This window comes from Paramormyrops kingsleyae, chromosome 3 (assembly GCF_048594095.1).
Source record: "Paramormyrops kingsleyae isolate MSU_618 chromosome 3, PKINGS_0.4, whole genome shotgun sequence".
NCBI classification, from domain to species: Eukaryota; Metazoa; Chordata; class Actinopteri; order Osteoglossiformes; family Mormyridae; genus Paramormyrops; species Paramormyrops kingsleyae.
Window position 1 is genome coordinate 37,540,623 of NC_132799.1, and position 18,458 is coordinate 37,559,080.

Consider the following 18,458-nt stretch of genomic DNA (forward strand, 5'->3'; position numbering starts at 1 on the left):
GCCATACACAGAGACAACAAAAAATGCATTTAATTCTGTGCATACTTCAATTGAACCTAAACATAACGTAATGCTCAAATAACACCTTACAGAACTGAAGGAAAGGCACAAGCAGTGGTTGATAATTGCATTTTACTCATTTCCATCCTCCAAAAGGCTTTAAATAGTAATTTCCACAGCAAAGGCAATATATTAAACATATGCTGGGTAATAAAACTCAAAAGGGCCTGATGTTCTTGATACTTGTTAAAAACTCTGCTTGAAAGGTTAACGTGTTTACTTTTAATTACATTGGTACAGGCTCATTAGCAAATCGCACCTGGAACATTCTCATATCAACACTTCTGTGAAAAACATCTCTAGAAAACTGTTTTGAAACATTTCTAAAAAAATGTTTAATGTGCACCTTTTCCTATATGTGGATGAACTGGTTCTTCACTGATCAGCCTGGAGGTCTTTTCAAATATTGTAAAAGTAGCCCTTTGTGAAGTCTGATTTGTTCTGCAGGAGAACCAAAGTTCAGCAGTCACTTCCAAGAGCCTGATTTACCTTTGGCAGCACGGGAGCCCTTGGTGGTCTTTGAGAATCTTTGGTGGTCGCTAACACGGTTCCGAAGGACATGAATATCATACTTCTGCCTCTTAATCGTCTCCAACAGATCAAACTTCTCGGCATGCAGTTGGTGCATCCATTGCCAGAGGTCCATCACCTTCTCAGCCAGCTTCTCCTGATTGAGATGGTCAATATTCAGAGGCTTCCGTCTCTCCATCAGGACCTTGGTCTTTTTCTCCCTTTCTGTTAGTTTCTTGCCAGTCTTCTTCTCCACCTTCTGCAGATAACCGCCAAAGGCCTTGTTGGAGAACACCTTTTTCTTCTTGGCTTCCTCCTCGGCCCGGAGTTTGGCCGCCTCCTCCTCCCGGCGCTGCTTCTCTTCAGCCAACCTCGCCTGCCTCTCTTTCTCCCTCTCTGTCCGGACACGGTGCTGCTCAGCACGGTCGGCGCGCCGGCGCTCAATCCTGCTCCGCAGGGCCACGAGCTCCTCCTCCTCCTTCTGCCGACTCTGGAAGTGCATCTCTATGAGGCTCTGTAGCTCGTTGAAGTCCTTCTCCAGACGTTTGCGATGGAGGTCGTCGAAGTCCAGCTTCTCACCATCCGGAAGTTTGGGGGGTACGATACTAGACATATACGGCTTGGGCTTTGGTTTTGTGTCTTCCTCTCGCATTCCCTCATCCTCTTCCTCCTCTTCCTCCCCTTCCTCATCTGCTACCGCTTGGCTGTCCTCCGTGACTTCCTCTGGTTCCTCATCCCACTCTTCCTCCTCCACCTGATTGTCTTCCTCTATTTCTTCCTGGGCCTCCTCCTCTTCTTCATATTCGTCTACAATTTCCTCTGAGTCTGACATTGTGATCTTCGTGCCTCAGTAGGTCCAATCAGATCAGAGTTGGGTGAGTTAGGTTGTGCAGTGGTGCCTGCACAAGCAGGAAGAACAAACTCAGGAAAAGATCCAAGAATTTAAAGTCAGACCTTGGTCACATGATCTCTGGTGAAGGAGTCTTTTGGACAGATGGACGCATGTCTATTTTCTACCTTCTGGAGTCTCTCTCCCCCTTGAGACCTCAACCCTGGAGTTTCCACCAACCATTCCTTTGTATGGCCTGACAAGAGGAGCTATTTCTGAAGAGGAACAGATGGACCCACACTTGTGCGTCCATGCCCTGATAACACTAACATATTTCAGTGTCACCTAAGTGGAAGAATATCATTGAAAATGTCGAATTCTAGGAGCAAGAATATGCCAGTTGGGAAAATAATTAGTACTTAGTGTTAATTTAATTAAACAATCTACCAATTTTCAGTCTCTTTTTTTGTAAATCTCAATGGAAATATGGATGTTGCAAAATGTACAATGTGTAAAATATACCTTTTATATACTTTGTATTGCAGTATACCTTTTTTCTCTCAGCAAAGTAAGAATGTAAACTACATTAGGTTTATGTTTTTTCCTGATATGTTTTCAATGAATTTTATTTCATATTAAATGAAAACAACTGGAGAATAGTGGGAATATTAATGAAAATACATATACTACTGTTTTAAAATCAGACAGCTTTATGTAAATTCCTAATTGTCTGATAATTTGCTTCTGTCAACAATGTATATAGTATATAAATATATAAAATTGGTTAGTAATTTTAATATAATAATTACCTTGGAATAAAACACTTCACGCTAATTGATTGGGTTCCTATGAACAATGTATTAAACAGTGTAATAAACAATCAGGGCAGGGAATGTTTTATCTTAAGTTAACTTTCATTGTTATTTTTAGTATGTATACAAATGAATTAGCATAAGACAGAAGGTGATTGGATTAGAGCAATAACAGAGCTTACAGCTGACTGAATCCAGACAGGCATTCCTTTTGTGTACTGATAGTGACCTCATTCTGAGATTTATCTATCTGTCCTTGGCATGTAATATCTATCTCCATAAACATAGCAGACTTTGAAAATTTGAATGTACTGGATATTAAAATGTTTGTTTTTAATAATTGTTTATTACTTTTCATATATGTAGAGTTATGCAGATTATTGTTTTCTGGCAGTTAAATCTTTCTTTGTATTTTTTTTTTTAACCATACGTTTCTTGACTAAATTATAAATGATGTGAAGAGACTGGCAAGTCTGCTGTCTAGGGGAAGCTCTCAGTAGAAGGTCTCAGTTCCACTGAACATGTCTCAGCAGGGCCTTTGCTCAGCCTTCCTCGCATGTTCTGGATGACAGTCACACCTCCCCCGTTAACACTGCTGTCCTGCTGTATGACTCTCTGCTTCTGGGGGAGGTGGAGGTCAATGAAATCCCACGGCTACAACGGAGGCAGTCTGTCCTCAAGACTGCTCAACACACTCCAGCCAGCCAGCATGCTTACTAACACTTAGGCCAAAATGTTTGTGATGTGCTGTCCAAAGCCTGGCAAGCATGCTCAACAAAAAAAGGTCAGACTTGGCTTGTGGGCCTTCTTGGTGCTATTTGTTAAGGCTAGATACCAGGTAAATTTAACTGCACTGAACTGACTCACAGTGTTTTGTGTACGTATAAATATTTTATGTTCTTAGGACTTCATTAAGCTATTGTGACTGGAGAGCAGACTGACTCATTGGGTGGGATGCAGTCCATTGAGCTTGACTTATCAAGGGTCAGCTTGACAGTGTCTAAAGATAAATGCCTTTACGGGGAAGTGTAACGGAGGGAGGTTTAGTCCTGGGTATTTAGAGCCTCACTTTTTTATCATCTTTATAAGGCATGCTTGTTTCGTTTACTAGGAGGCCTTGTTGTTTATGGGTGTGGGGTGTGGCTCATTAGGTTAGGCCTCTGTGCCAACAATCAGAACGGCACTGCTTGAAATCCTGTGGTTGGAGAAATGTTTTCGCTCTTAAGTGAATCCCTTAACCCCAATAGCTCCAGGCACTAGCTGACCCTACTTTCTCAAATGTACGTTGCTTTGGATAAAAGCATCTACTATATAAAAAATGCATTTACGGTTTACGGGGATGTCTGCCTCAATTCTTCAGTATTGAAATGAAAATTTATAAAATATCAAGGAGAATCATGCATGGAAAAATGGCTTTTAGCTTTTAATTGCTGCCAGATGAGAGATGTAGGGCGACCCTGACATCACATTTGCGGATATTATTTTACATCTGCAACTCAACTGTATTTACCTTTAATGATAATGCCTGATATAGTCATGTGACAGTGTCAGGTACGGGCCCCCACTGGCTGTGCTATTGGTTTCTTTATGTTTGTCTTCCTGCGTTTCTTCAGAGGCCGAGCACACAGCATTTGCCTTTCAGTATGTCGTCGTCGCTTCTGGAACATGCAGAACTGAGGAGAACGTGAGAGCGAGTTTGCCGCCTGTTTCTGCATGAGCTCTTGTCCGTAACGGGAGGCAGGGGGAACGTGATGGAGCGTGGCGACCTCGTTGACGGCCGCTGGCAGCTTCCTCGCTTCACAAGTCCGGCTCATCCGCACAACCTTGTTCTTTCTGTTTTCAGTGAAACCGAATTGCAGAAATGAATTCCTCACTGTCAGGGTCTCCCTGGACTGTAAAAGGTGCCTTTGCCTTTTAGATGAATTTGTCTATATTCATTTCCCAGCCTCACCTATTCCGCTTGGGACAGGCTCCAGCCCCCTTCTCCCACAACTCTGATCCCGCGATTGGAAGGTGGATGGATGGGTTCATGCTTTCGGTCTGTTTGTCCATTTGTTAAAAAAGCGATAGCACTATAGCATTACTATACAACCATATGAATACTCATTTTTTTAATTTCGCTATAATAACACATAGTCCTCAAGTCCAAAATATAATTTTATACTAATCATCCCAGGAAGACCAGTTTGAAAGCTGAAAGACTATCAGGTGGACTCTGTAGATTAGGACTCATGCCCATGATCAGAAGGTCATTAGTTCCAATCCCGTGGTGATTTCACAGTTGGGCCCTTAACCGCAATCGCTTAGCTGCCTCAGCTTTATGTCACTTTGGATATAAACATGACCTGCATAGATAAATGTCATGTAAAAGTAATTATGCTTGTTGCCGCCATGATTAGTTTCTTTTTTCCTTCCCAGCACCTGAAGCACGAAAGAGCTTGCTGAGTGTAATAGACTACGAGGTGCGAGGTGGCCACGGACTAGTCTTCCTTGTGTGTTATTTTCTTCCCTTGAATCCGCAGAGAAAAGCAAGCGTCTTTAAATGGGGGGGTGAAGAATGTCGAATCGAATGCTTTTTTTTTTTTTTTTTTGCAGGCTGTCCTTCGCATTGAGGCTGCGGGAGAAAATGCGATTTCGTGCACAAGGGAAGATGAAAGCGAGATAAGGGGCAGATTCCTGGCTCTCTGTTGAAATGCATCTAAGAATGGGCCTCATGACAGGCTGCGAGTCCCTGACCGGGTCACCTCCGTGACAACGATGACAAGATTGGTTCTGCTCTTAAGAATCCCTTTCTGGAGGTGGGCAGGACAGCTTGGTAACTGACAGGAAGGTATTCGCTTTGTTCTGAGCTGTAGAGACATTTGCAGATCTACACTTTGTAGATTTGTTAATAAAAGTTTTCCTTGAGTGGTTACATCTTCCCCAAGCTCATTCTGCTGGGGTGGTTATTTGCGACTAGCAGGTGGGGCTTCTTTTATTTAATCCAGCCCTTTGTTTGACCTCCGGGTGCAGGACACAGCTGTGTCTATCAATAGCTTCACAAGAAGACTCCTATTAATAGCTACTTCTCTGGATGCATTCCCTACGTTTTTCAAAGGACCCTCACCCCATCTCCTCACCATCCACTGTGACGTAAATCGATTGTGACCTCACCTGCTAGTCCCCATGCCAATATTTGTAGTTATTTGCTTTTGTTTTTCAGGTGGTCCTGCCCAAGACTTTGGAGAAAGAACGCCATATACTGTAGATTAAAGATGTTCTGTAACGAGGTCAGTCTCCATGACAGCAGAGGTAACCTGAGTTTGTGGCATCAAACTGGAATGACACGGTACAGCTCCTGTTAACATCAGCTGAAGCAAACATTTGAAGCTGATTCAAGAAATCAAATAATCTTCTCTCGGTGCATACCTTTTGGAACAGAGCCTTATACTTAATCTTATTAAATGGCAATTCTCAGTGCCTGTAAGGAAAAGCCATATCTGATTTATTTACCAAGCTGACCAATTCAATCAACTTCAATGCACACACATCCACAAGGAATGCATACAGATACTGAATGAGATGAAGATTCCCTTTTCTTCAAAACAAAGTTGACGAGTCTGGATAATGGGCAGTTTAATGGTAAATGAATGACTCTCTAAATTAGTGGTTAAATGAAGTTTTTTGTATCTACATTGTCTTTTCTCTACTTTTCAGTCCAGCTGAAATGAATACTAGTGATATTATTTCACCATTTACTAGTTGTATGCTATTATGTTCTTTGTAGTACATTCACCCTTTGGGAATGAATGAAAGGATATATACATTTGTCCCGAATGCTCAGCTATTCCTTATCCATTGATGTGTTGACAATAGGTTGGCGGTGGATTCAGGTGACATGCCACTTCTTTATAATTGCAGTCCTTCCAGATGGTGGCCCTACTGGCAGTCCTGTTTAATCTTACCTACTGTACAGAGCCGAAGGTCTGAGTCTCAGCCACAGATGTTTTTTGGGATTTCTGTTTGTTGTGTTCTAACAGTTTCATTTGAGTTTAATTCCACAGAAGACTTATGAGCTATTTAGTTCAAGCATTAGGCTAAATTTCCCTTAATGAGTTTGTCTGATTTGGAGGGATGTGGTGTCCATCCCAAATGTAGCTTGATGGTAGGTCAGGGTAAAAGTTTAATGAAAACATGTACATGATTTATTAGGATGTCTATACTCATATAGACCAACTCAATACATCATAATGCATCTGTCTTCGCATATATCCATCATCCTCAAAATCAGAGGAATTTAATACTATTCCAGCAGCAGACATGTGATGGCAGTAAATATGTGATATTTGCTGGTATCAGTGATGAAGCAACTTTTAATATATTGCTTAGAATTACATTTGTCATTTTGTGCTTTGATACAGAAGTGCTACGTGTCTACTTCCTTCAAACAAGGTCAGAGAATGATTTCCGGTTTTTCTCAATATTGGCATTTTTATTGGCCTCTGAGGTTGGGGGTTCAAATCCCTCCTGGCATCCCATCCAGGGTCTACTAGAGCCCTGTGTCCAGTGTTGCCTGGGAGAGGGTCCAGCCCACTCATAACTCTGACTAGGATAAGCAGTTGGAGGATGAATACATTGCATATTTTCAGTTTTTTTTTTTTCCTCTTGAAAAGTTACTTTTAACCACTTCAAAGTCATTTCGACTTGTAAAAATGTGATACACTTAAAAAAAATAACCTTTTTCATCATAGTGTGGCATCACCCAGGGGGGTGGTATGTGACTCAACAGGTTGGCCTGTGATTAGAAGGTTGTCGGTTCAAATTCCAGGATCGGTAAAATGATTTTCACTGTGGGGCCCATGAGTAAGGTCTTCAACACGCAGTTGCTCCAGAAACTGTGTGCTATCTCAAAAAAGAAAACAATATCGCTTCAGATAAAATCATCTGCTAACTAAATAGGAAAAACGTAAAATATATATAAATCTATATATATCATTGGATCACAGACTGTGTCTGACTGTTTAATGTAACATATGAGGCATTGTGCCCTTAGGTCAGTGAAACTCTGAGAAATTTTCACCGTGACCCACCCCTCATTTCATGAGAAATTCATTGCATCCCCAGAGACAGTTTGTCAATGAATTCTTTGTACCAAAGGAACAGAGAAAATAGAATATATATATAGAATGTGAAAGACACAGGATGACATTTCCTCCCTTTTCCCTTAACATGTAATAGAAAACCCAAGAAAGGGTGTGTTTGCATGCAATATTTGTTTATAACATCAAGCGTATATATTTTTCATATTATTACATTTTTAACAATGTTGTCCAGAGGTTATTTTTGTTTTTTTTTTTTCATTTTGAGTAGCACAGATAATGGCAGACAGGTAATTTGTGTAACACTTTTACTTTGAGGCTTGCTAATGAATAATAACATGGTTGTAATGACATTCTGTGGACGATGCTCATCCACACACTGCCATCACAAAGCCACCAATATATTGGTTTGAGGAATCACTCTGGAGATACAAGCAAGTTCATATTAATGGGATTATATGCATTATGTGTAATATAACAGAAGTCACTCTTTTGTGTGAGTACTGAAATACACCGACATGGAATTGCCTTTGATTCTTATCGGTGAAACACAATTTGGATTTGGGATAGATTGCTATAGGTATGTCTATTCTACCAAACCAGTAATGAAGCTAAAATCTGTATTGGAATACAAAACCCAATCCTGACCCTGGGCCCAACTCACGCGCACAAGTTTTTTTGCTCATGAGGAAATGCTGAACAGGGTCTGCTAAGTTTGCATAAACCAGGGAAAGGAAAACCTCAACACCATCTCAAATGTGTAATTTCCTGCTGTATTACATATATCTGGGTAGAGAAATTCTCATGTATCAATTTCAGGTCATTAAGAAATGCGCTTCTAGATGCTGTTTAGGCAGGCTTCAGCCAGAAATGGGGACTCGAATCACTGACTCATGACTCGACTCAGACTCAAGTTACAAAAGGCAAAACTGATGGAAAAACTTTGACCAGACCCTATGATCTGAGATTATAGTCCACCCTCTGGATGCAATAACGTTAATTTTATAATTTATGTGTATGTTCTCTGCATTTTCAGTTGGCTGAATGCAAGGTCTCCTGAGATAGTTAGAAAGAGGCTTCCCTCCTTGCATATACATGGACGTAAAAATTATGAGAACTGTGACAGATTAACCTTTGTCCTATGTTAGTTTTCTGTTCCTATCTCTTATGTTAAAGGAGTTGGTGCTGACCCATGTCTTAAATCAGCCATAAAATACCTTCAAGACAATTATTTATCATCCAATTTGTTTCTTACCTCTTGGTTAACTTGTTAAGCTTCCTTATCCATGAAAAGATTGGCTTTAGTATTTTTGGTGTGGCTTTCTGGACCTTTCTTTAGACAGCATATCTCTCGTTTTCAATAAAAAATAAACCTCAAGAGAATTATATAAATAAACTTAATTGGTTTTATCTTGCCTTACATGTATGGGCATGCCTTGCCTTTATTTTGTTTTAATTTATTTTGTTTAAATAGAGATTTCTGACAAAGTCAAAAAGCCTTGATGCAGTACACAAATCTATGTGGTGCTTTTATGCATTTTAAACTTAAAAAGGGGTTGGTGCCGACCCCAACACCAAAGCTGTTATAATCTTGACCAGAGCATTTATAATTTAGTGAAAGTTTTTTATTTTATTTTATTTTGTTTAAATAGAGGTTCCTGACAAAGTCAAAAAGCCTTGATGCAGTACACAAATTTATCTGGTGCTTTTATGCATTGTAAACTAGTACTGTAGTTCTCGAGACCGGTCTTGATCTCGAGACCGGTCTCGAGACCAATTTTTTGTGGTCTCGGTCTTGTCTTGGTCTCGACTCTATTTGGTCTCGGTCTTGTCTTGGCCTCAGACATAGCGGTCTCGATGGGATTGGGAAAAAAAGGGAAAACAGCACATCCTCACAGAAGAGTATCATTATTTATTACGCACCTCAATTCAAATGCAACCAGTCAGATGCATCTGTTTTAAAAATGTTACATTGTATACATTTTCTCAACAGACACTGCCAGTGCTTCACAGTCCACACACATCATACACATCGCATCATGGCGAACTCGGTAAAGAAAATGTCCACGAAGTCTATAGCATAGTTATAATTCAAATAAATTAGGTATTTTACATTCATTAGAAAGCATGGTCTTGGAGGTGCAAGTCAATCTGGAGGCTCATTCTCTTCAATTCAAAGCAAAGGATCATTACATAGCCGTATTCATAGCTTACCAGAGGCCTCTGTCCCTGGTATAAGAGACTTAATATGAACATCTTTCTGGTACATCCCATCTCTTTCCCTTGACGAGGTCTGATAAAATGGTTATAGGAGAGGATTGCTGAGAATATTATTTTCCATCAAGCCTCGTAACTATGACAAATCTGGGAGATTTTAAATGAGAGACATATGGACATATGGACAATATAATTGAAAAGATAACATGAATTTGATTTAACGAGTAATGACACTTTACAGCAATGCCTTTTTTCTCTACAGTTGATCTGAGTAATGAGATGTTGATTCTAGCCCTAGTCTGTTTTCGGTCTTGGTCTTGGTCTTGGTCTCACCTTAGTGTGTCTTGGTCTTGGTCTTGGTCTTGGTACATAAGAACATAAGTCTCGGCAGTGTCTTGGTCTTGATACCCTCCGGTCTCAGCAATGTCTTGACTACAACACTATTGTAAACTTACAAACGGGTCGGTGCCGGCCCTAACACCATAGGATGGTTAAAGGTAAAAAAAACATTGGTAGGGACTCAAGTTACATGACTCACAACTTGATTTGGACTCTAGTTACAAATTTGATGACTTCTAACTTGTCAGTAAAAATGATGGAAAGACTTGGACTCAATTTAGGCTTGAGGGCAGATGACTCAAGACTTGACTTGGACTCGCCAAGGAATGACTTGTTCCCATTCCTGGCTTCAGCCACTTTGTCTAAAACATGTCATACATTTTTTTCATACATAATTCACATACAGTGAATATGTATGTAATCATTTATGTACAATACATGCATACAATTTTGAAATTGTGTGCAGGATCCCCACCCCGGCTCAGCAAATCTTATTGTTTCGGACCCTGCAGGGTGGGGGTGGGGGGTGTCACATATTTCTTCAGGTTGAAAATGGAAACCATACTGGGGGCTGAGCCCTCCTGAGGGTCAAATCCTAGAATCACCTGTGATGATCACCGAAGCACAGCAGTCCCACTGTTCATATAGACTGGCAAAACTATAACATATTTATTTACTAGCTATTTAAAGATGCCATCATGCCTTTCATGTTCTAACCACTTATTCTAGTCAAGGTCATTGAGGGCCTGGAGAAAAATCCCAGGCAGAAGAGATGCCATGTTCATTGTAGGGCTCATGCATACAATTTCAAGATGATAATTTTCCTAAATGCATGTCTTTGGACTGCAGGGCAAAACCTGAACAGCCACATAACATGGATAAAACATGTTATGGACAAAATGGTGGGATTGAAATATGTTTCGTTATTGAATGTGCTGTGGGGGAGCAAGATTTTTCTTTGAATGGGGGGAGGGGGCGAGAGGTCGGGGTGAGGGCCTCTCAGTTCACTTCAGCAATCGGTGTAGTCAGACAAGCGCCATGATAAGCTATGTTCTAGCTTACACAGCCCCTGTGTGTATTTTGGACAAACGTGTATATACTACAAGTATGAAAATAGCAAACCTCAACACCAAAGCCCAGTAAATCACTTTTTTTTTTCTCTCAGCAACACAGTCAAAACAACACATTTGCTAAGCACAGCTCTATATCTAATTTAAAAATAAAATTTATTTTAAGATAGAATTTGATAAAGCTGGCAACTTGTGGGATTATGTGCGAGAGCAAAATACAAGACAGAAAAGAAAATGGCATTTCTCACACCTTTACAGGGTAAATAAATTAATAGAAGCAGCATAAAAATGCACTTACTACTGAATCTGATACGAAATAATGGATATGAAGTTAATATATCAAATGTTAACTTCACTTCTTCAATGTCAATTGTTCTGTATACACATGGCCTCAAGATCTCCAGAAAATTATTCCATTATCATGATAAAACAATTAAAACATTATGATGTGATACCTTTCTTGGCTTAGGTAATTTACACATTTTACAGTCATTGTAAAAGAAAAAAAGAAACCAGGTTTTTGGGGGTACTGTGGAGGTGCTATGGTGTGGGGGGGCTAGAGCCCCCTAAGCTCCTCCCAGTACCTTCACTGCACCCTGCAAACATGTTGATGTCAAGCGATATCCATCCATCATGCAACTGTTTGTCTTTTTCAGGTTAGCAGTGATCCTAGAAGCAATCTGAGGATGCACATGCCACAAAGCTGGGGACACCGTGGACAGGACACCACTGGCGAATGACAGGGCAATCTCACACACGATGACACGTCAGAGTGAATACAGAGACCTCAATTAGCCTAGCTGCCTTTTTTTGGACTAAAGAAGGAAAGCAGAGGAAAATCCATACATGCACATTCACACACACACACACACACACACACAGTAGAGGCACGCAGAGACACTAACAATTCACTCCATTCATTTTTATGGGCATAACCCTAATCCCAACAATGACATCCTTACCCATTACCCAGCCCTAACTTTAACCATAAGTAACCAAACAAAATACAAGACTTTTGACATTTTCATTTTTTTGATTACAGTCACAGATAAATACAAACCCACACACGAAACATGCAAACGCAAAGAACTGCAGAGAGGGAATCAAACCAACAACCCTAAAGCTGTCACTCCACACTGCTACCCAATAAACCACCAGGCTGCAATATTGGGACCCTGGTATACACATAGTGTAAAAAGGGGAAAATATTGCCAAAATAACCCTGTACAAGGAAAAATGGCTGTTAGACAATTTAATAGAATGAGTTGCTCAAAAAATAGGAAGTATGTAAAACAAATCTTTTTTAGCAGTGGGGTGGCTCAGTGGGTAACATGGTGTCCTCACACCTCCAGGCGTGTCGGTCGGTATTTCCGCAGTGCCCCCTTTTGGGGGAGGGGGGGAGTGTTTTACAATTGCTCTCCACGACATTCCATTACATTTTGTCAGGCTATGCGGAAGATGGAAAGTGCTGCATTAAATTCATTAGGCTCTCGTCACAGTACGTTGTTTTTGCCACCTGACCTCATTAGCCTGGAATAGCCTGGAAATCAACATTTGCTTTCTGCGGACAATGGTGGACTTTGTTGCCCTGTCCCATTATGTTTCTGGTCATTCATGGCTGGGGATAAGGTCAGGATTTTTTTAATGGTACAGAGTTCCTTTAAAGTAGCAGTGCTCAGCCCCAGTGTTGGATGAGTGGAGTATGCTAATTCAGCTGAATTATTCATTAGGAAAACATATAAAACAGTCTGATTATGTATATCTTCATATAGGCCTAAGTTAATATATCAATAATATATTTTTTTCCCCATAATTTATCATTTAAATAATATTGTATGTATTGCAGTTATTAGTAGGTAAATACCTATTAAGGGCATATGAAGTCCATCCTTTTCCCATAACCAATGAGGAGACCCACAAAACGCAGGGAGAACATGCAGAAGCCACACATAGACACAATGAGGATCAAACACACACAGTTCTGGAGGTGTGAGGCTACAGCCAAACGTGGTGAGCTGCCACTGCTCCAGGTTATGAAGTCCTGAATGGTTATTTGATTAAACATATTTAAGCTGATCACCAATGATTAGTATAATGTTATGTGACATGGAAGTAAAATAAAGATAACATATTTTACTGAGTTTGCATAAATCAACATGAAATACGCCAGCCTCCTAAACCGCTTCTATTTTGAAGGACGTAAACAATAATTCTATTCAGAAAACGGCACTCAGACGTGTGGCCATACAGAAACATTTTGTCAAATGCAAAAAAACAAACAAAAAAAAAAATTCTGCAGTGACTCTCTTGTCATGACCACTATGCTAGGAGTTAAAAACAGACTTTGAACAGGTGAATGTTCAGATCCGTCCTTGAGAAGGAATGCTATTTCACATCACTTACATAATTTGAATTACATTGCTTATATCTAGGGTAAGACCTTTATCATTTCAATTATTTATGTATTTATTTTCTGGTTATTGAACCTAATATAGTCCGTAAAATAATACACAGAGAAAAAAAAATTTCATGTTAAAAGGTTACACTTATTTCTTTGGTCACGCACGATACTCTCTGATCCTAACCGATCTGCATGGTAGGAGTGGGGCAGTTCAATAAACTGAAAAATATGTTCAGAAATATGTTTAATCCACTCCATAATTTTTCATGCGGTGTTTTCAGACACCAGCTGATATCGATGAGCAGCAGCACCTCAAGGACTTGGTCTCAAAGCGAGAGAAAAGCGTGAATGAAATTAGCTACCAAAATTACTGCAAGCCAGACAAATGTCATGGCTGCAATTAGCCTCTTCTAATTAGCGTTGATGTAGATTCAAATTCTGTTATTCCAAACATGCTCCTTTTCTGTGTAGTAATTAACGACTGAGATTTTGACTGAGTTTTTCATTTGTGGCAGATTGCGTTTTGTTATTAAAACTGCACTATTTCAGAAAATATCAGTGAGTCCGACGCAGCCTTGATAGATGAATATTAGAATCAAAGTTGATGTGACGGGCTTGGTAATGCGTTTATAACAACCAGACTGAAGGTTATCTTGACAGAGAAAGGAAAGTGATATAATGAATGAATAATATTAGGCCTATGAAAATATATATAAAAATATAAGTCTATTAAGGTATTTTTTTAAATCATTGTAACAAACAGATTTCAGGTTCAGATCCCAGGAGGGTTTGACCTGCTATTATACTTTTAGAAAAGTAAATATCTGTCCTTGTATAATTTATATTAATACTATTGCTTTAGGTACGGAAGTTTGTAAGCAAATAAATAATGTATAAGTTTCTGGAATGTTGCTAAATATATAAGAAGCTCATAGGCTCGATAGAAGGCGAGTCTAAAACAAATGATTTTGCATTTATGTAAATGAGCTTTTGCATTTATGGAGAAATGCGAAACCCGGGATGCATTTTTAACCAGCGTGCCTTTGATTCAGGAAGAGAGGAACAAGGGCTTTGCTTGCTGCCAGCATTGCGCTGAATAACCAAAGTTAAATTAAACCTCATTGGGGCTGACTGCAGCAATGCTGAAGAGGTCAGGTTCATCTCACCTTGACACTGGCACTGCGGTAGTTTCATTTTGCTCGAAATGCATCCCCCGCAGCAAGTATCTAGCACGTTAATAATTTGCAAATGTTTCTGTATAGGATTAGATCATTTAAATAGCAAAGTATGTAAATCACTATTCCTCGATATGTGTTTTGGACTCTTTAATAATATGCCGTTTGTATGTAGAGACAATGAATATCTTGTAACTGTAAATATTTTGAAACAGAGATTCACTTTAAGCAGTAGTTTCACACCTCCAAGGTTGGTGTTTTTGTCCTGCCTCTACTCTGTGAGTTTGCATCTTCCCCCCAGGTGTGTACAGGTTTCTTCCTGTACTTGTCATCCACGGTGTCTCCTGCCCTGTGATTCCTGGCATCAGCTCCAGGCTTACATACCTCATCACTGTCCCTGGTCCCTGAAGCGCACCTCATTTGTTGATTTTCACTCAGCTTTTATTTTATTTATTGAAGTAATAATCAGGAAGAGCTTTGACAGATATATCAAGCCTCAATCAGTTTGACATCCTGTTCAATTATGAATCTGTTATGATCCTCTGATGTTTTCATTTTGACTCTTATTTTTTGTTGTTTAAGATCACTGTGATGAAACATGGATGATTTCCTTTGTGACAGAGACACGATGCGTAAATATGGTGACAGAATTGTGCATCAAAGAAAATGGAAACATTTTGTTCTTTCCGTGAAGAAAACAGCCACCTGTGTTTCAGTTCCCATCCTCTGTAAGATCTGTTTCCGTTAGATCATCGTATTTCTCAAATGCTACCCAGGGAGTCACTGTCCTTCTTAAAACAATCTTGGTCAGTAAATTCCTTTTGTATTGTGAATGACATATGAATTAAAAGAAAAGCAGCAACACAGCACATAAGTTGTGACTTTGAAACTCAATAATTCATTACAACTATTTCAACTTCCTTTCAAAAGAAATTGTGGCAAAATCACAACTCAATGCAAAGCTTTAGAGTATGAAACAACACTAAGCTGTGCACCATGGCTAGGTTTGAATTCCACTTCTGCTTTCTCTTACTTTCACGCCTACATTTTCTTGATGTCCTCAATAAGTAACTGGAAGACAGAGACACTTTTTTCCAGAATAATTAACAGCATTTAGCAGGGAAAGGAACCAGTCACTCCTTGGTGAGTGTGAGCCAAATCTCGAGTCAAAACATTGCAAGTCCATGTCAAGTCTCAAGTCATGTGCCCTCAACTCCAAGTCGAGTTGTGAGTCGAGGGACTTGAGTCCCTACCTATGTCAGTTTTTTGTGCCTTTAGTTATTAAAACTTGCTGCAGCAAAAACCCACCACAGTACGTTGTAAGTAAAATCCTTCATAGGTTGAGAGAGGTTGAAAAAAGAGTCTTCACTCTGTCACAGTTGTCCTCATTGTTATGATCGTGGTCCATCAGGCAGGCAGGCGAAGATCCAGACACAAGGGCTTATTGCGGGAAACTGGGGAACATCAACGACAGATCTGGGGAAAACGGACTCAGACGCAGACTAAATACACAGGACGAGCCGAAAATAACAGGCAACAGGTGATCACAATCGGAAATTAACAGGAGGTAACGAGGGGGGCGTGGCACACAGGAGGATCGGACGAGCAGGTCATGACACTCATACAGTTGTTACGTATGAGTTTTTACAGAAAGTGATGCATCTTTCCAACAAACTATCTCAGGAGATCTTGCATTCAAGCAAATGAAAATGCAGACAACAAAGAATTAACATACACTTAAATGACTTGGTCCAAGTCAAGTCCAAGTCTCGAATCATGTACCCTCAAGTCCAAATCAAGTCCAATTGGGTGGATTTGGGGGGGCAGGGGGGCAGTGTCCCTGTGAGAACATGCATGCCCCCTTGTGGCCCCCCAAAATACAAAATACATATCCCACTTGGGTCTGAAATAAATGTATTATTATTATTATTATTATTATTTACATTTATATATGTGGGCTACAATTCTGTGCGTCTGGAACAGGTGAAACACAAAAGTAAACACATTTTCTTGACTAAATCCAGGTGTGCCAGGTGGTCGAGTTGCTTCAGTTAGTGAGAAGCTGAGTTAATTACAGAAAAAAATAATCAAGCTTATGAAAGGCAAGACGGTCTAAACAAGAAATCAGAGTGAGTTACTTATTTGGAAAAACTGTAAAATGTGACTGCAAAGCACTGCATAAATAACTTACCAGTTTTCACAATTGTCTTTTGCTTCTCAATGCTGGCAATCTAGTATAAGTAATACTTGGAGGACATTAAGGTCAAATGCATTTGGCCCCCTTGCAGTCTGCCCCCCCCCCCCCATTTGAAATGGTCTAGAACTGCAACTGGAGTACAAGTCTTTCCATCAGTTTTGCCAGGTCGAGTCACAAGTAATTGAATGTGTGACTTCAGAACGAGTCAAGCTGCTAGTCACCTCTGGCTTTTAGATTATTCAGTGAAAGGTTCTCTAAGTACAGATAAGTGTCATAAAACTGAAGTCCAGTAATATTATTAACTACCTGTTCCTGAACTATCTCAGACATTTTAAGGCAATTAAATATGATTAACAAATGTATACCAGTTCAGTTATCATAGCTTCATTCCCTGTGCCCATAAATAGGGTTTAATAATGTAAGTACAAAAAGATACAGCTGTTATAGGTCCCAAAGTGTTATTTCCTACCGAACGCAGTTTGCAGGCATGATAAATACAGGCAAGTCACCATGTAGTAAAATGATGGGCTTGACCACCCCAAACCACCCCCCCGTCCCCCGTCCCCGTCCCCACCACCACCACCAAAATTTGTTTGTGACTGTTACGGGCTTGCCCGTAGTATCGCTCTTTCGCTCTCTCTCTCTTTCTCTCTGCCTGTTCCTCTCCTGTCCTACAGGGGACACTATAACATCAGGAGGCCTTCTTTCCCTGGGAGGTTATAAAGGTCAGCAAGAGGAGTCCGAAGAAGGGAGAGAGATATTTTTGTGCTGGTCTGTTCTATTGTGATATTCTTCTATTGTGATACTGTTTTTTTGTGTGGTTGATTGTGTTTGTCCCACTGGATAAACGGGGGACATATTTGCAAATATTGTTTGTATTCTTTTTGCCCACCACTACTGGAAGGGACTAAGCGCCATTTCATTTAGATGCCTCTTTTGTACCTGTAGTCAGGGAGATAGGGTAGTGGTAAGTGTTTTTTTTTTCTTTCTTTTGGTAGGTAAGTATAGTGCAAATTTGGTGGAGGTAGTTTGGAGTTTCTGTTTGCTATTTTGGCCAGCTTGCCCCAGGAGATATGGCACGACCCTTTTGCATCATACATCTGTTATATGATAGGTACGTGTTAGGCCAGGCACAATAAATTGTACAGCACTTGTGAAGACACTTAAGGTGTGAGACGTTTTCTGTATGAACCCGGTGTGGTCTGTTACGTATCCTATCCTGGAGACATAATAGTGACCATTTAGACATGCAGCCAGTCATGGAAAATGACAAGTTTGAATTGAAACTTGCTTCCATCGCCCCCCAAACCCGGTAAGTGTTATCTACCTCCCTGTTTTGCCGTTCTACTAACGGGGAGGATTCCTTATATCATACGAATTTTTTTCTTTCTTATGTCTGACTTTTCCTTTCAACTGTGTACTCTCAAAGGTCAGGAAAGCGACAAATTAGTAAACGCCAGTACAGATTATTCTTCACCTTGAGCAATCCTGGTTTAATTGAGGGTGGCATAATGTACGGTCACACAGAGACACATTAGTGTTTTTAATTAAGGTGATTAACAGGACAATGTCTGCAGCGGATGGTGAGGCCGCTGGAGGTGGTACAACACAGGGCTGGGATCTCTCCACGTGCCAAGGATAACGGAGCTGGGCTTCACTCCTTGGCTCACATGGGGAGTTCTGTCATCCCACAGCCAAAGCGTGGCTTGACTGGAAACGTGGGGGAGGAAGAAGGCAGCTCCTGATAGGACATTAAAAGATTCCTCTCCC

The 18,458-nt window shown here is 40.2% G+C and overlaps 1 protein-coding gene across 1 annotated transcript; it reads right to left on the minus strand.

Moving 5' to 3' along the window:
* Positions 1-115: 115 nt before the first annotated feature.
* Positions 116-1,634, minus strand: tnnt2c (troponin T2c, cardiac). The gene has a single exon (XM_072710235.1). It carries the CDS (start codon positions 1,400-1,402, stop codon positions 527-529), a length of 876 nt encoding a protein of 291 aa, XP_072566336.1. The 5' UTR covers positions 1,403-1,634; the 3' UTR covers positions 116-526.
* Positions 1,635-18,458: the final 16,824 nt, after the last annotated feature.

Bases quoted from the DNA above. Each gene is read 5' to 3' on its own strand.
- tnnt2c (XM_072710235.1), bottom strand. From the start codon at position 1,402: ATGTCAGACTCAGAGGAAATTGTAGACGAATATGAAGAAGAGGAGGAG.